Genomic DNA, 25911 nt, shown 5'->3' with positions numbered 1-25911 from the left:
AACTGTAAATGCTTTGTCCTCTGCTGTTCACAGTTCTGTTTAGATGCTTTTCCTCATGGAGCTGCCCGTTGTTTGTTTCTTTTCACTGAATTCTTGCTTTCTCTCACAGGAGAGCTGAATGTTTGTGGTGAGAAATCACAGTAAAAACAGTCTCAACACCCTGCCTTGAAATGTCCTTTTCCCTACAAGGTAGGCCATTACTTTTGAATTCAGGTTAACTCAAGTTCTCTGGATACAGTCAAAGTAAAGGCAGGCTCTTTCTCAGAATAGACCATGCATGTCTCAGTCCTGATCCTAAGTGTCCATGTTGCTCCATGAAACTAGGCTTTAACAGTTCAAATTTGCCTTTTCGTCATTGAAACAATGGCCAGTTCAAGACTGCTAACAGCATTTTTGGATTTTTTTCTAGCCCCAAATTTCAAACTTTTCCACATTCCTCCTACAACCCAGGCACAAAGACTTAAGAGGCAAGTAATAAGTTTTACCATAGGAACAGCCCCAAATTTTGGTAAAACTCCCTAATGTCATGGTTAGTTGTCATGGTTAACTTGACATAAACTAGAGTCACCTGGGAAGACTGAACCTCACTTGAAGAACAACCAAGATCAAAGTGTCGACTGGTCATATCCATGGTAGGTTCTCGATAAATAATTGAATATAAATGCCAAATAGTATACCCACAGTAAAGTAGTAAAGAGAGTGAATCCTAAAAGTTAGAGTTTCTTAACAGGAAAACATATCATTGTTCACTGAGAAAGCATTTAAAATTGGCAAGTTATGGACTTCTCAGTATGAAAATTTATAATAGAAATTGTAAAAGAGCATTTAATGTTATTTCCTAAAGATAGAAGAAAACACAAGTTACTTTTTCTTATTTGCATTTATTTTATTGAGAAATATTTCCCAGCCAACAAAAATTGTAACATTTAAAAAGTTTTCAAACTATAGATTTTCAAAATAATATCAGGTTTCTTGTAAGAAATAAACGAACAAGATTTGACAGAATCGAGTGTAACTTTATAATTAATGCTAGCAAGGTTTAAATTTAACAGAAGATGAAAAACAAACTACAATTAGGATGCAACTTTTCCATAAAATGTTATTTCTAAATATATATTTTTATTTTTATCGTGAATTTGGTGAATATTTTAGGTGTGTATAAAGATATGCATCCATGTCTATTTCAAACATGTAGAAAATCAACTATCATTCGGAAAACACAACTGTAAACATTAAATAAAGAAAACTAAAGCCATCTGTCTCTCATCTACACGGTCTCATCACGTAGACGTCAGATATTCTATGTCTTCTTTCATTCTTCCCGCCATGCTACTGAGTTTTGTTCCTACTCGCAGCCTTCAAAAAACATGTAATCCTAGGTAGAAACAAAACCAGAGAGTTTTTCAGAGACAAAGAGTGAGAATAGGTACAGAACGCTAAGGGCACTCAATGCCCACTGATGTAATGTCATCCATGCAATGAGTAAATGAATAAATGTTGGAAAGTATAAATAAGCATGACCTTTCCCTTCTGATTCAATAGCAATTAAATTCCATAATTCAATTTATTTTTTCCATGTCTGTATCAATTTAATAAATCCCTGTGTACTTTCTCTAGATATTTCTCTTTTTATACTTCCCTTGAAATCTATTCATCTTTCTTCCTAAGTTGCATTTTTTTTTCATCAATGATATGAGTTTGTCAATGTTATGTCTCCATGCATTTCTGTGCCCATGGAGGCCTGAAGAGGGCATCAGTACTCCTGGAACTGGACTAAGAAGTGGTGGTGAGCTGCCATGTAGTGCTCAAATTCAAACCAGGTCCTCTGGCAGAGCTACTGATGCCCATGACCTCCCGCCCATTCCTTAACTTTTTCTAGTTTCCCTCTAATAATGTAATGTCTCAAGTAACATGCTCAGCTTTAGACTTGGGGCTAACGCTGACTTTTCATTCAGAATGAAATACAGATCAAGCTTTCCGGCGAGGGTCAGCAACTCTCTTCTAAATCTGCCTAGTGTTTCCCATACTGTTTCCTTTCTATAACTATTAAATCTTATGGAATTTATTACTTTCCCATTTTTTCCTGTTCTTTTATTTCACCAACAGTAATAATTCAGCTCTTTTGCTGATCACTTATATACTTTGATGCCTTTGTTACTGCTTTTTTCAACCTGTTCCTCAGAGTTCCCTCAATATTTCTCTTCAAACCTGTATTCACAGCTATTTTATTCTGCCTAGCTTTGAACCAAGCAATATCCAATTTTAAATAACTTACTCAATATTTATAGAAAACTTCCTGATATTTAAAAGATTTTGAAAACAATTTTCTTTGAATTGACATAAAAATGTGATTGTATTTATGGAATATGGGTGATGTTTCAACATGTGTGCCTAATGTATAAAGTTTAATAAACATATTTCCATAAAACAGAAAAATACTTATTATGTATTGTAGTGGAAATTTTGAAATTCCTTTCTATGGTTTTGAAGTTGATGCTACATTGCAGCCTCTTCTTTGCCATAGCATTCAGAATTTTATTTTTTTCCAGCAATAACGTTTCTTCTAGAGAAAACAATTGCCATTCCCCTTTCCAGCCCTGTTTCACATCAACATAAACTCTGCAGATTGTAGTCTTCCCTACATGCAGGGTCTTTCACATCCACAGACTCTGATTTAAAATGATTTCCCAAAATTAAAGTCAAACTTACCTTTTCATTGTAAAGAACCCTTACACACACACACACACACACACACACACACTTTCTTTACATAAAATGTGGGTTTTGTTTAATCTTTTGGCAAACAAACAAACATAAAATAAAGCATAACTCAAAGAACAGTAGTGTAAAAAAAATCTCAACACCTACTCATTTTGTTTCAATAATGACTATGAATAAGCTATGTCTACCTGTTCCTTTACCATGCAAAGTAAAGAATAGGCAACCCTATGCTCCTAGCCACATTATTTAAAAGCAAAAACCTTTTATTAAACCAATTCATATTGAAGGGACAGATATGGATAATTGTTTTTACTAAAACACCAAAATAAATTCTTCATACAGTCAAATAGCCAGTCACTGTTTGTATTTACTTGAATTCTCATGAATGACTTTTATAGTTTCCCTTGAAATGACGTCCAAACACGACTCCCAGTAGGTATTATGGCCACATCCTATTTTCTTTTAGCTTTATTTTACTTTGTATCTGCTTGTTGAAAGAATAGACTGCAGGGCTATACAGGATCTTGTTTTATTCTTATTGCATCTCCAAACCAATGTTTAAGATATCTCATGTTTCAAACCTTGCTACATAGTGGAACCACCTAGGAACTCTACCCAGACTATAAAAGCTTGGATAAAACCTCAGAGAGTTTAATTTAGTAGAGTTGGGTGCAATCTGGGCAGGGAGAATTTGAAGTCTCCTAAGTCTTTATACTGGGTAGCTAAGGCTGAGGACTATTGCTTTCTTCCAGTAATGGTCAATACTGGATGCATATGAGAATCTGCTTGGGTACTATGTAAATACTGATTATGAATTTCTGATTTATTTGAACTGCCAAGATACCTGGGTATATAAATATATAAATTAATTTCTTTCATCAATCCAGGAATACTCTAGAAATTGAAAATAAGTTAAAGGCATGACTGGATATATAACTTTATTGTAATTTATGGTTATATATTAGATGATAATTTAATGATTAAACAAAATATATACTTTAATTAGATGTTTTCCATTAAGTACAGATTCGACACTTTTTCTAATCTTCTAATTTTATATTTTATTAAGAAAAAAATTCTGAAAGACAAGAACCCCTGAATAACAAAATTTGTGTTTTGTCTTATGACAGAGCATAGACTCCTCAGAGAAAAAGTAGAAATCCACATCTGAATTTCAGGATTACAGGCAATTAAAAAGCTGTAACAAAGCAGAATCTTGTATGAAACCCATTGGTGTAATAACATCACTTTGGATACACAATCGGTCCAATCATTATGTGTGGTGATATTTTGTTTGTGTTTAACAAATAAAACACTCTAGAGATCAGAATGCAGAGCTAAGCCACTAGAGGCCAGGCAGTAGTGGCACACCTTTAATCTCAAGACAGACAGATCTGTTAGTTCAAAGCCAACTTGGGCTACACAAAATTGATCTAGTCTAAAAGAGAAACAGAGCTCACAAGAAGGTGCTCCCAGAACATGGGATCCCATGCCTTTAATCCCAACACTATGGAGGTAGAGACAGGAAATAATTGCAATCTGAGGAGCAAGACAGTTTGAGAAGCAGTGCAGTCTGAGGCAGTCAGTCTGAGGAGGCAATCTGAGAAAAGGATCACCCTTTGGTCTGAGCATTGTTAAAGATCAATCAGAATTTGTGCTACAATTATGGAACAATTCTGCCAAGGATCAGCAGGGACAGACTTACTATGAGGAAACATGCTCCGAGTGTCACAGCCTTCATCTTCACATCAAGGTCAAGCGGGAACTGGATCCCAAAGTTATCTGAGTCTGTGAAGGCCTCTTTCACACACCCTGACCACTGCTTGGAGATCTTGCCAATTCTGGATTTTTCATCAAGAGATCTGATCTACAGATGAAAATAAAAATATAAGCATTTGTAGAATGCTTATGGCAAACGTACTTTCAAAACTGGGGTAAAGTCGGACAAATATTTTATTAAAATTATGTTCAAAAGTGTTTCTCTTCTTAAATTTCTAGAGGCTAATAGATGAAACTCCTATTATATATAATCTTCTTTGAGAAGCGTAGCTTTCACGCAGGCTGACCACACAAATGTGGCAAAGGCTCATTGCCACCTATGGGTGGTGGACAAGGGGAGCATGGAATACAAAAAGCCATGAAAACCCTAAAGAATAGCTGGCGCCTGGAAGGGAACAACAAGAAGCTCCATGGAAGACACTCAGGGCAGAGATGGGGTTGGACTTGATAACAAGTGGGGAGTAAAGAATACAAGAAGAAAAGTGTGTGAAATAAGATTTCCAATGCAAAAAAGGTTCTGATTTGGGGGCTCTGTGGGAGGAAGGACCAGTGCCACATTTTACAGTAGAACGGGTAGGACACAAATTAAAGCCACTCCACAGAGGGCACGTGGATGCTCACCAAACTGTATGCACAGGCTTGAGTCAAAGCAGGAGGAGGTGTGTCCTTTCCAAACCTACAAAAGGCATCAGAGGAGGAAGCAGCCTCCTTTAAAGTCCTTGACTCAGACAGGATCTGATGCTATGAATATGTTTTATTACCATTGGTTATTAAATAAGCTGTTTTGGCCCATGGTTTGGTAGAGTAAAGCCAGGTGGGAAATCTGAACAGAGATTAAAGAGAGAAAGTAGGCAGAGTCATGGAGACATCATGTAGCTGCTGAAGGAGTAACATGCCAACACCGGTAAGTCTAGTGGTAATACATAGATTAATAGAAATGGGTTGAGATGTAAGAGTTAGCTAGGAAAATGCATAAGCTATTGGCCAAACAGTGTTGTAATTAATATAGTTTCTGTGTGATTATTTGGGTCTAAGTGGCCAGGAAACAAATGCACTGTCTCTTACTACAAGGATTCACCAAGTAAACGCGGGGACATTCAGAGGCAGTCAGCATCTTGGTGTGGCTGGAGGAGGCTGGCACCTTACATGTGTGGATATTTATCTCTAACGTGAATGAAAAGTCACAAACCATTGCCCATAGAGTAGTTCTTTCATGCCACACCCACACTGGGCAGAGTGCGCTTTCTCTTCCTTGAGAACTAGGTTTTTTCCTATGTCTAATTTGATGCCAGGTTGTGGCAGATGACTTGAGAGTTCGCCATGGCTAACTTGCTTGGCCTTGATGTGCATCCAATGAGCAGTATCACCCACTGAGCTGCTGTGGGTACAGTTCTGGGACACATTTTCCTTGAGCAGATGGAAGGTCACTTCCTCTTCCATGTGAGAGCCATCGACTAGAGCTTCCATCAGTGCACAGAAACTCGGATGGACGAAAGGCCATGATGTGAGCATGGTGATGTCAGTTTGAAGTCATGAACCATTAGAGTTGTATCAGATATGACACGGTGATGATGAGCGGCTCTAAAACAAATGCTCTTTTGTAACATCTTAGCATCTTAAATGCAATAGCTATCATAAGCATTTATAGTCAGTCATAAAAACTTCACATATATGTTTGAAGTGTGAATTATATTATGGAAGATAAACAGTAATTTGTTAATATCATAAACCCAAAACTAAGTTAAATACATGAGAATTTATCACATTTTTACAAAGAAATAACTTAAAATTAGCTGAATTTATTTTCAAATGTATATGTAATTTTATTGGAGGGATGATCAGAAAAGTAAATTGCAAATTACAGACAAAAGTAACCAGAACAAAAGGATTTTTAGCTAAATTTGAGTTTTGTTTTGTTTTGTTTTTTTATCAAGAGAGTGTGTGTTTGTGTGCATGTGAACTTGCAGATCTTGGTGCAGGTACAGGAGTCTGAGAACAACTTGAGGATGTCATTTTTCTCCTTCCACCACGTTAGTCCTACGGATAGAACTCAACTGGCCGACCTGGTAACTTCTAAGCCACGCCTCCAGACCCAGGCACATTTTAAAGGAGACACCTGAACATCTCTGAACTAATGCACTGGCTTAAGGACAACTGTAACTGTTCTACTCACAGTTCTAATGCTATTGTTTGGGGCTCATTCTGATATTTCCCATTTCTAAGACATGAACACTGCCATCACATACTCTTCAGGAAACAGAACAAGTGGGCGTTTCTAAGATCTGTCAAAGACAGGACACAGATAGCACTCTAAATATATCATAAAGGAAGCAACTCATTTAAGACAAGAGGTATTGGGAGGCATCATGAAGACGGAGGGCACAATAAAATTTGCAATCTTTAAGAATTTCACAAAACTCCACTTTTTAAATTAAGCAAAATTTCCTTTAATAGTGTTTCTTGATTAAAAACAGAAAAAAATATCTATCATATGTTGTAACTACTTACTGCCTTCTCTGATGCTCACACAAGCATAATGTTCTGCATAAAGAATTATCATTACAAATGCTCTTTAGTGTTTTTATACACACACATATCATAGACATATTTTTCTATCACAGGTATTTTCTTGAAACTCTCAGCTCTGCCCTTAGCCATGGATTCTGTAAGAGGAGAAAAATCACCTATCCACACCCAGATTCTCAGAGAAATAGAATGGAGGTAGAGGCGGTAAAAACTGAATGACCCTGTAAAACAGAAACCTTGGGGAGACTGGGATTGGGGTACCAGAGTTTCCACAAAGGGGAAGCTCTACTCAGCCTTAGAGAATCTTTCCTTGTCGGGAAATTAAGTTCAGGTTTGCCTCATTTTGATTTTCCAAGAAAAATATGTGGATTTTAGATTTAACAAATTCCCCATCCTTAAATACTTGCCAGTAAAATGGAGCAATGAGGCTGGTTAGGTCATTTGTTGTAGGAACCTTATAATGTCAGACATATTAAAGTGCCAGTGACCTAATTTGCTCCAAGGTTTATCAGAGCCCAGAGAAGCAGAACTATGCTTTATGCAAGGGCCACATGACCAAGCCCTGATGGAGGCCTATAGATGCAAACACTACTGAGTTCTATGTATAAAATTGTTTCCTATTAATGTATTTCTGATATAGAGTTTATTTTATGGGGATGGGAGAACTGAACTGCTTAAAGAAAAAATCCTACTAGTGAAACAGAAAATATAATATTCTTTGAAAAATGTTATGGGAATGGGTTTCTCCCTCAGAAGATCTTATTCTCCATTTACTCTTCCTTGAAGAAGTACGTTGAATAGTGCCAGGCAGTGAGAGGAGTCACGTGGCTCCTTTAGGCTACTGAGAGAAGACTGTATGCCCACTGTGCTGAGAAAGCACAACTATGGGCTTCGTGACGGCTCCTCAGAGGCTGTTGTGAAAGACCCTGTGAAGGGTGTACAGGAAGATGACTCACATCCAGGCAGGATGGAGCAGGACAGCCTGAGGTTAGTTCACACTACTGGGAATAGGGTGTGATTTACAACTCAAGTCCTGTTTATTTCACGAATTTTCTATTTCAGATTTTCAAGCCATGGTTCAATAGTTCAAATGGAAAGTTTGGAATCTGAAACACCAGAGGAAAAGAAATTAGACATCGCTTCTACTCACCACACTGAAACTTCACTACATCAGTGGGGTTTTGGCAGGAATTCCAAGTGACAAAATTTGTGTACTTTCCCAAGAGCTAGTCACTAGCAAAACCTATAGAATTTTTAAATGCTTGAAGGTTTTCTTTTCCTTTTGATTTATCTGAATTGACCTCTGTTTGCAGGACACTGAGGATACTCTACATTAACCTTTAATCAGAGTAATGATCTTTGCTCTGAATAATTTAATGACCACCAACGAGATGGATACACATCAGCTCACACTAGGTAACACATTAAGAACATCCTTAGGATTACATTCCTTTCGTTAGGAATATATTCTTTCCATGTCAGGGAAGCACATCCTAGGAACATTGTGATATTTCTTACCTCAAAGTCAATGTCTGTACAGCAGGTACAGGCAACACACGGGCCAATGATTTTTAGAACATTCTCCTTCTTCTCATTTTGAAGAGTCAGTTTTGGCAGACATGGATGCCAGGTCTGAGTCACATAACCTATGGGCACACCAGGAGGAGCTTGGATTTCTATCTACAAAAGCAAGAATGCATGCTGAATAGAGCCATAGCCATACCATCCAGGGTTAATGGATTCTTGAAAACTCTGTTGCTCTCCTTCTCAATTGATAGGGGAACTCCACACTGACCTCCTGGAGACAGCAGGGAAAGCAGCAGCTACTGCATCTCAGGGGTCTCTCCAGAGTCATGACCTCTTGGCCCAGATTGTCCAGGATCCTCAAGGTGAAAGGTCTAGCTGCTTCACAGCAGTTCCGAGTGCAGCAGTCAGTATCTTCCACAGCTAGGTAAACCATCTGCCCGAGGCTGTTCTTAATTTCAAATTTATTATTTGTTTCAAAGCCTGTTAAGACTGAAAGCACACAGGGGAAGTCCCATTCACCACTTTGTTAGGAACAGCGACTCTCTCCTGAGGTAGCAATGGGGAGCGTGCCTGAGACAGCAGGGAGCAGCAGGAAGTGGAAGACAAGCAGTGGAGAGATGCTCTGGACCAGAATACTTGGGGCACAGCCGTGGGAAAGGAGATGAACATTAAGGTAAGAAGGAAAGACGGAAGACATCTGTATGTGAGACTTCCTCAGGGATCAAGCTGCATGTCCAGCTCCACAGACTGTATCACAAAGGAGCTTCAGTGTCTGTGAGGTGCAGTGCTGAGGGGGAAGGTGGGGCTAGGTGGGTGCATAAAAAATGCCCAGTCATCTCTTGTGGCAGAGTATTGCTTTAGGACTGAGAGGGACTTTTCTAAAAGCACAGATGGAATAGTAGTAGTAGTATTTGTATTCTGTTAAGTTCTTTGGACTCTTTTGGGAGGCCCACCACCCAGCTCCCAAACGAATCACACACAGAGACTTATTCTTAGTTACAAACGTCCAGCCTTAGCTTGGCTTGTTCCTTGCTCACTTTTCTTAACTTACACTATCCCTTCTGTCTTTTGCCTCTGGGCTTTCCTATTCTCTTCTGTAAACCTTATTCTTACTCCATGGATTATGTGTAACTAGGTGGCTGGCTCCTTATGTCCTCCTCCTTCTCTGGCTACTTCTCCAGCAGCCCTTTCTCCCAGCTTTCTCCTTCTATATATTCTCTCTGCCTGCCAGCCCCACCTATCCTTTCTCCTGCCTCTCCTATTGACCGTTCAGATCTTTATTAGACCATCAGGTGTTCCAGACAGACAAAGTATCACAGCTTCACAGAGTTAAACAAATGTAACATAAACAAAAGTAATTTGTTAAAATAATATTCCCAACACAGGAGATGGCAAATGAAGAGTGAAACTGGAATGGAATCAGAAGAGGACATTGGCCCAAGGAATCTGGAAACAGGCTGTTATACATTAAGTCTGCTTGCCCTAACAAAAATAGTCTATAGATTATTTGAAATATGGCTATGGGACTATGATAAAAGCAAAATCAATTCTTTCTGTACTTAATTGTAACGGACCTTAAAACCCGGGACATATTAGAAAAATAAAACAAATATGATTTTATATATATATATATATATATATATATATATATATATATATATATATATGTTCCTTGAAAACTCATTGAGTCTGTCTTTGTCTTATGAACCTGTATAAATAAAGAAGCATCCTGATTACTAGTCAGTCAGAACTGCAAGATCTCCCCGACCAACGAGCCAGACCCACTTCTTTTCCTTCCTGACACCTTATCTGCTGTCCAGACCTGTGAATGTGTTTTCTAGAGTCGCGCCAACTTCATAATGCCCTGCTAGCTAGAAGACGACACTGGTTCACACATTCTTCCTGGCTGCCTTTTGGAGGGTGTGGTGATGCACCTAGCAGTGTCTTAAGTTCTTCTTGCATCTGGGGATGCTGGACCCAAGGAGGCTTCTGAAAGCTCTTTTCCTGCTCATATTAGGTGCTTTCTGAGAGGAGCAGCCTTGGTGGGCTGTGTTCAGTCCCCCTGAGACCACACGGCCGTTCCCTTCAGCTGGGAATCTACAGCTTACAATGTACAGATTCTCTAAGACTCCAGGTGTACTTCCAGCAGAAGCTGGGGTTACTATCAATTTTGTTGTTGTTGTTTTTTGAGACAGCGTTTCTCTGTAGCTTTGAAGCCTATCCTGGAACTAGCTCTTGTAGACCAGGCTGGCCTCGAACTCACAGAGATCCGCCTACCTCTGCCTCCGAAGCACTGGGATTAAAGGCCCGGGCTATTAAAAATGATTTTACAAAGTGTCCCTATCCTGATTCCTATGAACCATTCACCTTGGGAGCCAAACCATTGTCTGAGGCTCAGCTCAAGTCTCATAGGTCATGGGCTGGCAGAGAGTGGCAAAGAAGTATGAGTCAGGTGAAGGGCGAGGGGAGTTTAGCACAAGCAGAGAGAGCACAAGCGTCGCCTGATTCCTTTCTAAGGCGCGGGAACACACGTCTGCACAGGAAGTTTGATCACCTGACTCCTACTAGAAGTGGTCAGGAAATTATGTTCATAATCTCTGTACAGTGAAGAGAAACCTCTGAAGCCTCCTGGCTGAACCTCCCACAGAAGAGCACTGTAGGAGAGGCAACTCACAGACCGTTAACTATATGAACTCCATGCTCCTGTTTCTAGAAATACCATCAATAGAAGGGATACACACCTTCCAGAAGTTCAGTTTGCTGATGAATCAGAATCTGATCTATCTGTTACAGAGAAGAGAATGAGCATGGGATTATTTATCAAGTCTCAGTCAGATCAACATTTCACACTTTGCATTGTATTGCGCATAGCATTAAATTTTTATATTTCAATGGCAAATGTATTTATTTTTATCTAAAGATGTATTTATTTTTATGCATATGAATGTTTTGCCTACATGTATGTAAGGGGCCCCCATGTATGCAGTACTTTCAGAGGCCAAAAGTGGGAGTCAGACTCACTGGAACTGGGGCTGAAGATAGTTGTGAGGGGCCATCTGGGAGCTGGGAATCAAGTTCCCACATGGCCCCTTACTCGGTGCGTGTGAATTGATAACAATGTCCTCTTTACAGCTGAGTATTCACAATGATGAAACATTTCTAAGCCTGACTTTGAAAGCACATAGGACATGTTAGTGCCGTGTGTGCGAGGCAGACTGGAGATGGCTTGGATATCACAGGGTCCTCTGGGGTGTTCATAGACTGAGTACACTCCACAGCCCTTTTACTTCACTGACTTTTCATACCGACCTAATAGTAAACTTCATAGTTTTGCTAAAATTTATTATCACTGAACTATAGTTCAGAAAGATCCAGACTTTCCTCCCTCACTGGAGGCATTTATAATATTCGGTTCTCTAAAGAATAAAAGCAGCTTTGTAGTCTATAAAAGTACATATATGAAAAAATTACTCTTGCTAGGCAGTGGTAGCCCAGGCCTTTAATTCCAGCACTTGGGAGATAGAGGCAGGCAGATCTCATGTGCAATGCCAGCCTGTTCTACAAAGTGAGTTCCAGAATAGCCAGAGTATGCAGAGAAACCCTGTCTCAAACACAAAACAAAACTAAAACTAAAAAAGAGAAAAATTTAAAAATTGCTCTTTTTTTATGTACCGCTAGAGATAATAACTAAAAAAAAAAATTTTTTTACACTTTGTTTTCTCAAATTCCAAGGCTGTGGGTCAGTCTTGGGGGAAAAAGCCTTTGTACTCATTACCAAAGTTCACACATACAAAGTAAATGGCAATGACGGCTCCTTGGTTTTGAGGCTCAACAAAGCAGTTAAGATCCTCTAACACTAGTTTCCCCTTCCAAAGAACAGTGGCAGTTATCTTGTGCACACATCACAGATTATCTGTAAGGATTTACTTGGGACAATGAGTAGAATATTGTATAACAAATTCTGCCTGTTGACTGTTATCACAGGCTGAACTCACAGGAAAGAAAACACAATTCTCTCACACACTGATAATTTGCTTAACTCAACTTCATCTGGGGGAACTGAGTAACTAAAAGACACAGAGGCAAATGCTACACCCTGGGGAATTATCCATTTGTTGTCTGAGCACATTAGAAGTAGAAACACAGTTTTGTCTTTCGTGAGTGCTGAGCATGTGAATTTACCTGACTTAAGTATTCTAGCCCAGGTGGGCAGTTTTGAAGAGGTGGCGGTGCTGGCATCCACTGGGTATTCACAAGGATGATAGCCTGGCTACTTTGAATAGGAAGCTGGGTTGCATTATAACCTTCACTGCCAGCTGTTGAAACCGTGTAGCCAAGCTGAGGCCCCGGGTAAGCAGGCTGGGGACCAACGTAGCCAGTCTGGAGTGTAGCAGGGTGTCCAGTATGTGCCGAAGGTCCTGAAATAGGAGCAAAACAACAACAACAACAACAACAACAACAAAAGACTTGCAACTTCATAGAGAAAAAGAATCATCAGTTCATATAGACTTGTCCTGTGACCTCTCCACTCACAAGATCTGGTGTATGACGTTTAAGGCTTCTCAATGCAGTATCTGTGGCTTATCTCTGTTTCTAATTATAAACATGAAGAATAAACAGTCAAGTTTATTGTTACACTAGTCACATCAGCCAAGATGTAGAGTCAGCCTACATACCTACCGATGGATGAAGAAAATTTAACACACACGCATACACAGATATAGATAGGGATGTAGATACAGGTATTATGGATCTAGATGTGGATAACCGTGGATTCAGCCATAAAGAAGCATGAAATGAAATCATTTGTAGGAGGAAGTATGAAACTAGACATCACCATATAACGAGACACAAGTCAGATAGATGCACAGGAACGACTCTGGATCACAGTGACTTTCTGTTTGTTAGGATTTAGACATATCTTCTACTTATGCATCACCCCTGGGGTGTGCACGCACACACATGCACACACAAGGTTTAGAACAACACAGCAAAGCTCACAACAATTTTAAAAATTAAATTAGCAGACCAAGTAACACATTGTATTATGACACTGATATACCTGAGTATCGTGTCCTTTGCTCACAGTTCATCATCCTTGTGTACCACCCTGTATCTTTCCACTGGGTTCTGACCAGTCCCCAAAATACTGCAGTTTGCTTTTGATCTTATACAGACACGTTTTTTAAAATCTAGATTCCACAAAAATATTTTTTTTAAAAAAAAATAGCGATATCTGTCTTTGGAAATCTGGCTTGTATCTCTATCTATGTTTTTGTTGTTGTTATTGTTAGTTTGCTTTTGGGTATTTGTTTGTTGAAATGGTTTTACTATACTGCCCTGGCTGGCGGGTCTTTAACTTGCTATGTAGGCCAAACTGGTGCGAAACTCACAGAGCTCCCAAGTGTTAGGATTAAAGGTATGCACCACCACACCCAGCCTGGTTTGTATCTCTTAATATGGTGCTGTCCAATTTTATCCATCTTCTACAAATGACATAACTTTCACTCTTCTTTCTGACTGAATAAAACCTGTGTGTGTGTGTGTGTGTGTGTGTGTCTGTGAGTGCGAATTCACGGGCTTATTGAGTGTTGTTCAGTCATCTGTTGATAAGCATCTACGGTGACTCCATATTTTGGGTATTACAAACAGTACAGTAATAAGCATGGATAAATGTTTGCCTGTGGTATGCTGACAGATTCTTTTATGAGGGGATCATGTGATAACCCCATTTTAATCTTTGGAGGGACCTCCAAAGTTAATTTTTTTATTGACTGTGTTACTTTCCCAGAACTACATAGGTTCCCATCCCCCATCATTGAAGAGGACTGAGGGGGCCCCTGCAGGTGTTATACAGAGAAGGGAACCATGCAAAAGAAAGAAAAACCCAGTGCATATTGACTTATCAACCTGCATCAGGCTTCCAGGACTCTTTTAAAAGGCAGTTCATTCCCAAGGTATTTAAGCCCAGTATTGTGGGATATCTGTACACTGTGAAGAGGTATTGCTGAGACTGGTGTAATAAAAAGCTGGACGGCCAATAGCTAGGCAGGCAAGAGAGGTGGGTGGGACTTTCAGGCAGTACAGAGAGGTGAGGTATCAAGTCACTCAATGAAACATAGATTTAAAAATATGGGTTAAGTTCTAAGAACTGGTTAGGGGAAAAAAACCTAAGCTAAGGCCGAGCTTTTATAATGAATAATAAGTCTCTCATGTCACTTTTTGAAAGCTGGCGGCCCAAAGAAACCCATCTACAAAGTACAATTTGGGGAAAGTTTCCTGGTGTAATACAGTCCCTACTGAAAAAGGAAGCAGAATTACTTTGAAACTCAACTCAGGAAATGTGTCATTCCTTCCAAAAAAAAAAAAAAAAAATAGATTCTAGAGATAGACTTCCTGTATCTTAAGGGCCTATGGAAGGGTCTGGCTTGTCTCGATGACAAAGTGGCTTAGAGGTCATGTAGGCTATTAGCCACCTCTGGTATTATGAGAGTTTGGGGTCATTTAGATAATTAGTCACCTCCTGGTTGTAGGAGCTTGATATTGCCTGGCCTGACAAGTTCACAAGGCAGTTAAATCATTTCCAATTCTCAGGTTTCTGGATAAAAGAACAGGTTTTTCATCTTTCTCAAACCAAGCTACCTTTTCTAACACACTCCATGCCTGATACGAACTGAATTTATCAGGTATGCCTATTTTAAGTTAGCTGTAAGGCTAATTAAACTGTCCTATGGGTGCCTAGGTTAAATCATGGACAATCTAGGAATTCTCCAAGTATTGTATCTATGAGAACTCAGAACAGCGTTCTCAACCTTGGCATCACATTACCAACACCTGGCTTTTCGCGAATTACCAGCCATTGTTTAGAGGTGTGCTTTAATTTCCCTGCAAATGTTCTCTGTATTAGTATTTTTAAATGAAAATTAATGACAGCCATGGTTGTGAACTGCTGCCTTAGAGCATTGGATCTTAGCCAGTTCCTATTCCTTTAATTGCAAACATCTGGATTAGATCTGAGACCCCTGGGGAGATTTCTAAGACAATTACACAGGCTATTCAGCTCCCGAGCCAATCTGTTTACTCAGAAAAGAAAACTGAACGCTTGTACCCTTCTGCCCAACCAGAACACCTTTGATATGAAGCCCCAGGGTGCTCTTTGAGGATCTGGAGAGCCTGTTCCTGGTAAATCTAGGTATCCCATCAACATTGGCCTTGACAAAAGTCCAGTAATGCTGACATTTGCATTCGTCTAGATCTCTGAAATAAGTTTACTGTTGGAAAACATAAATGAACATCTAGTATGTATTGTATGTGACTAAAGAACGGGGCAGCATGTGTGAAGTCTTTGCATGTGTTGCAAAATGAAAATGAGGCTTACTATGAAGTGGGGACATTTTTGCTGTAGATAGCTTCCAGTTTTATGTTTTTATTATTGTTCACGGAATACAATTAATCCTAAATACATGGTTCAAAAACACCCACAGTTAAATCTTCTAGACATCATCACATGAAGCACTTTCAGCACCGATGAGCAGCAAACAAAACATTTAAGTTACTATCTGTATCAATATTTATTGTCAACATTGTATTTCACGAGTAAATATAAACTGTGTATTGCATTAGTTCTTCACAACATTTACTGTCCTTCATAAATAAAAATTATTTCTTTGGAAAACACGTACAGTCTAAAAGCAAAACCTAGGTCACTAACATTTCTTCAATCCAATTTTTTTAAAAAAAAATACTAAAATAAAAACATAATCACCACCTTTTCCCTCTCTCTTGGGAACATCAATTGATTAGTGTTATATATTTTTTTTCTTCAAGTACTTTACCTTGGAATGCTGCTTGTGGATACTGAGGGCCGTACCCAGCTGGCAAGTGTGTTCCTGGGCGGGGGGCCTCCATTCGCATGCCTGCAGTTCAGAGAGAGTACATGTTTATCTGGGAAGATGTGTGATGCTGAACTGAAACATGCAAAGAAATTCAGCACAATAAGCTGTGCCTGTAACAAACAGAGCCAGCACGGAACAGAATCCTGTGTGCAGCGACATCTCTTCTAGGTAGCTTGAGGCAGCTCTGTGACCGGGGCTGAATTGCCAAGATTTGACATTTGTGACATTAGACCAAAGATAATTTTAAAAGCATACATAGATAGACAATGTAGAAAACAATAAAACTCCCTGTATGTGGTGATGATAACAGTTAGAAATGTGGGGTTGTTTTTTAATAACCATTTTCACTAATTCTTCGAGAATTTCATACAAAGTATTTTTGACATATTTGCTCCAATTCCTCACTGAACTCCTCCGAGGAGAGCTCAAACTGGAGGCAATGGTTTACTAAACTATGAATCAAGAGTCTGTAATCATTGCCCTGAGACTCAATTTGAGGGTCCTCATGCCTCAACTGTTAAGAGCACTTGCTGCTGTTCAGAGGGCTCAGTTCTGCTACCAGCACTCACCCTGGGCAGTTCACAACTACCTGTGAAGGGGGTTCCAGTGGCTGAACACTCTTGGCCTCTGGGGGTATCTGCACAAATAGTCACAAACACATAGTCACACACACACACACACACACACACACACACACACACACAGAGAGAGAGAGAGAGAGAGAGAGAGAGAGAGAGAGAGAGAGAGAGAGAGAGAACAAATCTTTAGCACATACACTTCTGTGTTACCATTTTTATGCTTACCCTGAACCTGTACTACTGGGGCTGTGTTGTTATATGTTTGGTTTTGTTGTCGCTGTTTCTTTGTGCTTTGTTTTGGTTTTTTTGTTTTGTTTAGGGAGGAGTGTTTGGGACAGGATTTCTCAGCTTAACTATGGAACCAGTCCTGGAACTCCCTCTGTAGACCAGGCTGGCCTTAAACTCAAAGAGACAGAGACCCACCTTCCTTCCAAGTGCTGGAATTAAAGGCCTGAGCCACCCATCCCCCACCCCGTTTTTTTTTTTTTTTTTTTTTTTTTTTTAATTTTCTACAGTCGCTGCTCCTTAAGCAACTCAAGGGCAGCAGTCTGAGTGGGATTTTGTTCCCTCAGGCACCTACTCTTTCAAAACTATCAAGGGAAGCTTTATCTAGATCTAAAGAACTCACAATTTAAGGTTTGAGATGGAATTCTCCGTGAGAGAAGCCGAAGAGAAAGTAGCTAATCGCCCTTGGCTGGCGTCTTCCAATCAACCCCGTCCTTTTCTCCGCTCCCACTTAAAAATCCTTCCTACCACTTCCTGCCATAAACTTGCTGACGCAGCCTCCTGCTCGCAGGTTAATTTTATTTTAATCAAACACACCTTTTAATTGTTAACAAAAGCGGCAGGGAAAGAAATGCAAAACACTTTAAAATAATATTTCCCAACAGGGCTGAAGTGTACAAAGTTTCTGTTCGGGTGAGTACTTCACCCGAGCCGCTGGCATCCACATATCTACAGTCTGAACCCAAACCAAACCTTGCTTCATCTTAGAAAGCCTGCCAAATGATGATCCCTCCCCCAGAGATGCTCAAGACCACTCCAAGAGGTATTTAAACTGCGCCGCCCCCTCCCCCCTCCCCCCCTCCCCCCGAAAACAGACATTCTGGTCTTCCTTTGTTTCCTCTCTTGGGGGCTGGAAAATCATCCCGGAGCATTGTATCCATTAAACCCAGGCTTTTTTTGATTCGGTCTGATTTGGATTTGCAGAAAGGTTTATTGGGGTAGAGAAAATTTCAGTTTCTAAATCATAATTAACTCATTACAGACACATACATGCATACAGAGATGTGTATATATGCATGTATATGTGTATATACAACATGCTGAGTCTGTTCAGCGTTACAACCATAACACTTCTAAAAACTATGCTATTCACTTACAGTCAAGTAACACATTACAATGTGTTATCTTCTATATATTATATTTTGAATCATCTTACTATGCACACAAATGTTTTAGTCCACTACTTCTTCATAGACACATCTCTCTAGGGAGTCATTTACCCACCTCAAGCAGTCAATAAATACAACGTGGACATCTTCTATGCTACTTTTGGTTACACTTTGGGTGATGATGGCTCTGTCATTACAGAAATTATGATCTAGTAGACATTACACTTACTTTATTTTCTTCTCCATTTCTTGTTGGGCTATTGACCATAAATTCAAATGTTTCCATTGTTGAATTATAGAAACATGGCCTTAACATAGAAGGAACCATTCTGGCTTTCAAACAGATATTTTTGACATGTCACTTTTCTGTGGACTTTTAAATATCACTCAACTCATTCATTTATGTGTGTTCATGAGAAAGGCTAGATTGAAGTCATTCTCTTTTTTGAAACCAATAGGAAGTCTTTATTAGCAGGCCAGAGTGGTTTTCTGGGTTCTACTGGGTGTTCCGATTCCTGATATAGAACTGAGCCTTTCTCAGGGTGAGCTTTTAAGCACTAAAGCCACATCTTGGGTTTATATACTTTAATTAACAAGAGCAGTTAGACAGAAGCAGAATTAAAGAAGTCAAAAAGCAAGGTTAGTACAGTTAGAGATTTTCCCAGTTCTCTAGGATACAATTTAACTCCACTGATCAGACTGCTGTAGCAATGAGCCTGACCCAGAGAAGGACCCACACCCTTCTATGCCTTCCAACTTCCCATTGCTCGTACATCCCTGAGGTACCCTTTAGTTTACCCCTCTAGACCCCTATGGCAGGCATGCTATATTAGGCCAGTAGTCTCCACATCATTTAATAGAATCAAGCAAGGTATGTTCTTTGTACTAGAGGATAGAAGCTTACCAGGTGTTAAGTTGGGAGCATAGCCCCCAGCCCCTGGCATCCATCCCAGCCAACCTGACCTGGGATTTGCTTTGCTCTGGACTCCAAATCCCAGCATGCCAGGTCCTGACCCCCCACAGGGTATTTAAGTGAGCTTCCAGAGGAGAAATCCGTAGTCTTGGGGTCTGCATGGGCTCCCTGTTGTCCTGTCTCCCCACCACATGCTTAGCCACCCGAAAACGTCATTCATAATAAAAGGATGGGCATTTTGATTTGGTTTGATTTGACCTAATTGGATTTCTTGCATCGGCGGAGCTGCCCTTTTCTTATTATTCCTTACTCAACACCAGGGAGGTGGTGATACAAGTGCATCTATATGTAAATATGCCACCAGGTTGTACACTTGCCATCTTATAATTTTATTTTTTGAAAGTTTCCATGACTAGGAAAGATTGTAACAGGTGACGAGTGTTATTGTTGACCTCTGGAGATAGGTAGATTTTAGTCTGCAAATTCCCTAAAGCATTTGATAGTTTGTATCCTAAAATTTCTTACAAATATAGCCCAACTGAAATTTTAGTTCATAGAAAATAGTGATTGCATTAGTAGTCTCTTTTCTGCTGCTGTGAGCGTGTACCCTCTAGTAAAACCTAGAGGAGGCAAAGGTTTCCTTTAGCTTATGCTTCCGGGTTGAAGCCACTCTTCTTTTTCTATTGTTTCATAACCACTTCAGCAGTATAGAGTCCACGGCAGCCATACATTCAGGAAACAAAGAATCCCTTGCGCAGATTCCTGTAACAGACCCTAAGTTGTCGCAGATCTCTGAAATAACAAACTATTCCCTCCTGCTTCTCAGTGGTAGATGCTTAGTCCTCGGTGCTCAGTCCTCCCATCTGTTAAAGCCATACCTGTAGCCCCACTCCCACCCTGGGTCTCTGAGCACATCTAAAGGAAACACTCCAACGCTGATGAGATATACTCTGAACTGGAATGACACAGGTTAGTGCCCTGTAACAATCACTGTTTCAACAATATAAACTGCGCACCTAACTCGAAACAGATGGACTCAGCAGGTTTCTGAGGTCTCTGAGGTTTAGGTAGCAAAGAAAGGATTCTAATTTTAGGAATCCCAAGAGGAATTCATGTGAAGAGAAATTAAGATAATGGGCAGATGTTCGCATATACCAAAAACATAATAATTACAGGTTAATTTCTGTATTAGCAACATAAAAATAATAGGATTATTATATTATCTGGAAGATAGCACCTTCCTTTTACATACATCTATTTCCATTTATGCACTATTTGCAAAATTATTCTCATTTATGCAGAACTTATATTTAGACATACAAATACACATACTTATATAGATATATACATACATGTTTATATCTATACACATGTGTAAAACAAAAAAATTAAATGTGACCTTAGCCAAATGCATCTTTCTAAATTGAATTGAGCCATTGTGAAGCTTCTAACATATAAAGTAACTTAAGTCAACATGCATTTACATTTTAAAATTTTTCTGAAATTTTATACAAAGTCAGTCAATGTTGAAGTTGTTAGTAAAGATCAACTCCTTGGGGGAAATCTAAGGGCGATGGTTTAATATATTTATCAAGGTCAACTTGATTTGAGACACTTTTTTTTTGCTATTTCTACAAAGGCAAAAGGAAGGGAAAGAAAAATCAAGATCATTTCAGAAAAGCCTTTTTTTCTCTCTAACAAGGCAAAATCTTTTGTTAAACATGTAATAGAAGTGCTGGAGAGATGGCTCAAAGGTTAACAGCACCAGCTACTCTTCCAGAGGTTGTGAGTTCAATTTCCAGGCACCACATTGTGGCTCACAACCATCTATAATGAGATCTGGTGCTCTCTTCTGGCCTGCAGGCAAAACACCGTATACATAAAAAATAAATAAATAAAAATCTTTTAAAAAAAGTGAGAGATAACACATTTTCTTTAAAAATTTCTGCGGAGGAAAAGCACAGAGCGTTATGCCGGGTGCTCACTTCAGTCAGTGTGGTGAAAATTTGCAAAGGTGTAAGTCTGAGGACTTGTTGGAATGGTCTGGTTGTTTAGAGTTATCATTTTTTAATTTGTGTGACAAGAATAAGCCTTGTGTATGTAAATTGTATACAGAAGCATAAAACTGTTCCGTCTGAAATGTATTCTACATATACAATCTGTTTACCAACAAACCTAATATTTATCTTTCTCAAATGTTTTAAGGAAAAAATTTATAGCGTTGGATATTGTTGCAATATCATCATCATCTCTGTTATTGTAGTATTGAAAATGGCATTGGATTCGGTAGCATAAAAAAACACAAAACAAGAATAAAGGATAAAACACTGTAGCAGAAAACATAACTAGATTTAACTTAATAGTGAGAATATTGAAGTTGTTTATAGTGTTCGTCCATGGTTTAAACAGTTCTAGAATAGAAGACCTCTGTTAGCATGCCACACACTGACAGGCTGACAGACTCAGTGCAAGCAAGGTGTCCTGGAGCTACACAGCCGGACTCATGGGCTTGTCCTCTTCAGCTATCTGGTGTAGCTTCATCTAGCCAGGCAAACTTTTGCACTTGACTCTCTTTCCATGGTATGTTTTTCAGGAAGATTAGAAATGGGTGGCCCACAATGGTTACCAATCTTCTGAAAGCATTTGGGGAGAGCCCAGTGAACCAAAGGTAGAAATGGGGAGTGCCCCTTATGAACACACATATTCGACCTGTCTGTAAAGTTTCAATCTGTCCCCCCCCCCCTTTTTTTTTTTGGATAAGACAGTTTTCTTTACTGACAGTCCTTGGCTAGTAAAGGTTTTGCAAATTTCAACAGAATGTCGGAAAAGCACCAAAGTATATCTTCTGCAAGGAGAGGTGGAGGTAAGTTGTTTTTCATTTTATATTTAATTTTTTTTAATTTTCAATTTAGTTAACAGTTGAATTAGAATGAAAATTGTGGGACTTTATAACCACATATATGAGATGGAAATTTTTTCTTCTATTTTAAAAATATCTTAGGTTTAGCTATGCTAAGCTGAGAAGTCTATTGCAGGTTAGACACAGAATATGATGGAAGGATGGGAATCTGTAAATTGTCTTGGAACTTGCTCTGTAGACCAGGCTGGACTCAAACTCAGAGACCCACCTGCCTCTCTCTCCCATGTGCTGGGATTCAAGGCCTGTGCTACCACTGCCTGGCAGTTTTCACCATCTTAATGGTTCTATTCTCAGGCATGTTTCTCAGGTTTGAATGCAGCTGGGTCTGGCTTAATGAATTAGTTAATAATCTATCTCATCATTATGAAAATAATTCTTATAAAGGAAAATAATCACAAAAAGGCTTTAGGAAAAGAAGAAATATTCATGGTGTATTACTAAAGTTTCTAGTAAAGTTATCCTAGGTTCCATGCCATGTGAATCGCCATAGCACCAGGACAGAACTTTAGGCACAATCTGATGGTTATCACATACATCTTTTGAATTATGGACGATGCTCGTGGGAAATTGGGACTTCATTCTGTTAAAATCCACAAGGCTGCACTGGCATCCTGAGCTACTGGATAGCTGCCACACTTTCCCAGCAAGGAGAGAGAAACTGCTGTGGGGACAGAGACTTATCTCCATAGTTCATGGTTGAGTAAAAGCTTTTAACCCATACCCCTGAGATCAGAAAATTCTCTTATAGCTTTCAAAAAGTATTGCTGAAATATCATAAAACCATTATGCTAGCTAGCCAAGTAAGTAAAAAATAGGTTTTGGCTACTTAATGAAAAAATTAATTATTTTCATTAATTTTGCCTCAATTTCTGACCTGCTTTCTATTCTTCCCTCAGTGTAGTGTCTCATTCTCACTGACTGGTAGGACATTGGAGACTTAGAATTCTGGTGATGGCCTCTGGAACAGATCAGTGTTGGGAAATTAACCTGTAATGGCTTACAAACTTTAGACCCTAATCATGTAAACTAGTTCATCTTGTGTAGTGAATGATTTGGGGTTCAGTCACTCCTGGCAACATTTGTAGACACATTTTGTGCATTCGAGAGGTTAACATCTAAAAAGACATGCACTTGAACTGCTGAGCTGTGTTTTGGGTAATGTTCTACGCAGCCAGAAGAGTTGTGCTTGCACGAATTTGGGCTCAAAGATGTCAGTGAGCTCTTGGGGACACTGTGCAAGCTAGAAGTACCAGAATGGAGAGATCTGGCTAAATGCGGTGTATTCTTTGAAACAGTAAGACTTTCTACCAAAATCTACTTTGGCATTCAAGGATAAAGAAAACCTGCTTAGGAACATTTCTGGAAAGCATCTTAAGAGAATTTTATTCATAAACTTTGAATGTAGAATATATATCAACTAGTACAAATGGGCACGCATGCGCTCACACACTTATTTGCAGAAACATTCTCTAATTAGCATTTAAATATTTGCATAATAAAAGCTACTATCACTCAGTCCCTTATGAGGTGGTAGCATCTACTCTAACAACTTATATTAGCTGATGCAAAATCATTTTAATACTTTAAGTCTGTGCTACTTACACAATTTCTAAAACAAGCTGACTCAGGGTTTGTCCACAGATACGAAGCAAAGGAGAGGGCCACCCTCAGACAGCCTTAGTGGACAGCTGGTGAGCTATTCCCCTCTGCCTTTCTCCAGCTGTTTCTTTCTACCAGGATCTGTGACTTGTTCCTCTAATATACCTCCTTGATTCAGGGTTCCACTGAATTGTGAAGGAGTGTGTGCCTGGTTATCTTTGCAAATAGAATGTAATATGGACGGCTAGGCGTACAGAGAGAAGAATGAAGAGGAAAGAGCCATCTACTACTTCCTAACCATTATTTATGACATGCACATCCATATTTGGTAGCCTGTGCCACAAATGGCATGGGGTACGTCTGAAAACACCTTCACAAACTGTATACTCTGGTCAGGGTAATGACAAGCAGATGTATGAGGTAGAAGCAGTCACCGGACAGGAATTGATATTTTAAACATGCTTAGTAACATCTGCTTTGAGAGACAGAAGCAAGCAGACTCTCAGAGAGAATGATCCTCCGGAGAGGGATAGGGTGTCTGAAACAGATAAGAACAACTGCTGGGTCTTAGTGCACGTGGGCTCTTTGCATTCCACTTGTGAGCACTCCACTGTCTTGTTAAGTAAGACAATTTATAGCATTAACAGTTCTTCTTGAGAGAGGCTCTTGAAGGTGAGGTTGTCTGGGACACTAGAAGTTAATCTCTAATATTTGTGTGACAAATCTCACAAGTACTAGGTCCAGCTACTAGCAGTCAAGGACTGATTATTTGGGTTGTGTGTGGGGGGGTATTTTTGGCCTTTTGTCTCTGTAATTAATATTTTTTACAAAAGTAGACAGATGCCTCAGGACAAGGCTGATGACCTCCATTGAGATAGGACTCTTCCCCCGAATTAAACAGGAAATCTTGTTGACAACCTAAAGACCAGCCTCAAGTAGAAAAACAAAGAACACCTCTAAATACACGCCAGAGAATGGAAGACCGGTCTCCTTGTTAAAAGACGCAGGAAAAATAACCTTAAATCCCTACCTGCCTGCAGGTAAACCTTACTGAGCTACGTTTTACCTCTCCTTACTGAGCTACGTTTTACCTCTCCAGCCCCTTCCTTGCCCTTCCTTGCCCTTGTGCCCACGTTCACTTTCCAGGCGTCTAGGACACTTTTCTCAACCTCTAGCCCACATCTTCACCCTCAGATTCCTCTTCCCTGGACTTCCGAATTTTTGTGTCCTGCGAGGGCCACAGATCCTCTTAGGGCAGACAGGGCTGGCTTACCGTCCTTAAGCAGCAAATCCTGGAACCCGCAGTGGCGCTGCTCTCAGACCCCTCTGGGAAAAGCAAGGGTGCTGCACTCCACTAAAGCAGGGAGAAAAGCGCCCTGAAGTGACTCAGCTGCAGGTGCCTAAGGTTTTGTTTCCTGAGTTTTGCGTATAAAAGGATTTCCTTTCTCCACCGGAAAGTTACGCCCCTGTACTCTAGGTAAAGTTCAGCCAAACAGCGAGCTGAGCTCTTGGGGCCCTTACTTACTGCCCCTCCCGCTCCCAGCTCTGGGTTAGAAGTCATCTGGTCTGTGCACATTTCTGGAACTCTAAGAGAACTCAATGGAATTTCCTTTACTCTGACCTCCACTGCTTTCTTCGGACTCTGGGACTCAGGAATGCTTTCGCTGCTTCTCTTTTTGTTTAGATTTGCTTTGCTTGGTTTATTTGTTTGGGGATGGGAGAGTTTGAGTATTTATCCCAGAAGCCCTCAAATCCCCAAGTTCCCCAGAGTACTCGTAGGAGCCACCATAACCAACCAATTCTGTTTTTCTTTATGGTGTTTTTGTCATTGAAGAGCCCAGTAATACGAAGAAGTGTACGGTTTTACCCAATACTCATATTTCCCACCGATAGCTGCTTTCACCCTGCCTTGCATTCTCTCAGATAAGGAAAAGACAATGTAAGCATCTTGAATTAACACCCCGTAATGAGACTGTAAACCCCAACTCTTGGAATGCACACCCCAACTCTTGGAATGCACTCCCCAAGGGGTCGCAAATCCAAAGAGCTGAGCTGTCCT

The 25911-nt window shown here is 39.8% G+C and overlaps 1 protein-coding gene across 1 annotated transcript; it reads right to left on the bottom strand.

The window, feature by feature from the left end:
* Positions 1 to 861: 861 nt before the first annotated feature.
* On the bottom strand, positions 862 to 25328 carry LOC119808921 (phospholipid scramblase 2). The gene is made up of 8 exons (XM_038321475.1): positions 25126 to 25328; positions 16389 to 16469; positions 12736 to 12971; positions 11295 to 11337; positions 8822 to 9042; positions 8545 to 8706; positions 4427 to 4588; positions 862 to 1375 (listed from the first exon to the last, which is right to left on the bottom strand). The coding sequence occupies exons 2-8, from the start codon at positions 16465 to 16467 to the stop codon at positions 1346 to 1348; spliced, it is 933 nt and encodes a 310-aa protein (XP_038177403.1). The 5' UTR covers positions 16468 to 16469; positions 25126 to 25328; the 3' UTR covers positions 862 to 1345.
* Positions 25329 to 25911: the final 583 nt, after the last annotated feature.

The sequence above is a fragment of the Arvicola amphibius genome, chromosome 3 (assembly GCF_903992535.2).
Source record: "Arvicola amphibius chromosome 3, mArvAmp1.2, whole genome shotgun sequence".
In the NCBI taxonomy this organism is placed as follows: domain Eukaryota; kingdom Metazoa; phylum Chordata; class Mammalia; order Rodentia; family Cricetidae; genus Arvicola; species Arvicola amphibius.
Note: the sequence above shows the minus strand (reverse complement) of the source record. Positions and strands in the feature narration are given on the sequence as shown.

Coding starts and splice junctions, on each gene's coding strand:
- LOC119808921 (XM_038321475.1), bottom strand. CDS start 16,467: ATGCGAATGGAGGCCCCCCGCCCAGGAACACACTTGCCAGCTGGGTAC. Junction 9,043..11,294: donor GCAAACTGAACTTCTGGAAG/GTGTGTATCCCT, acceptor GTGTGCTTTCAG/TCTTAACAGGCTTTGAAACA. Junction 8,707..8,821: donor TTCCCTGCTGTCTCCAGGAG/GTCAGTGTGGAG, acceptor TTGCTTTTGTAG/ATAGAAATCCAAGCTCCTCC.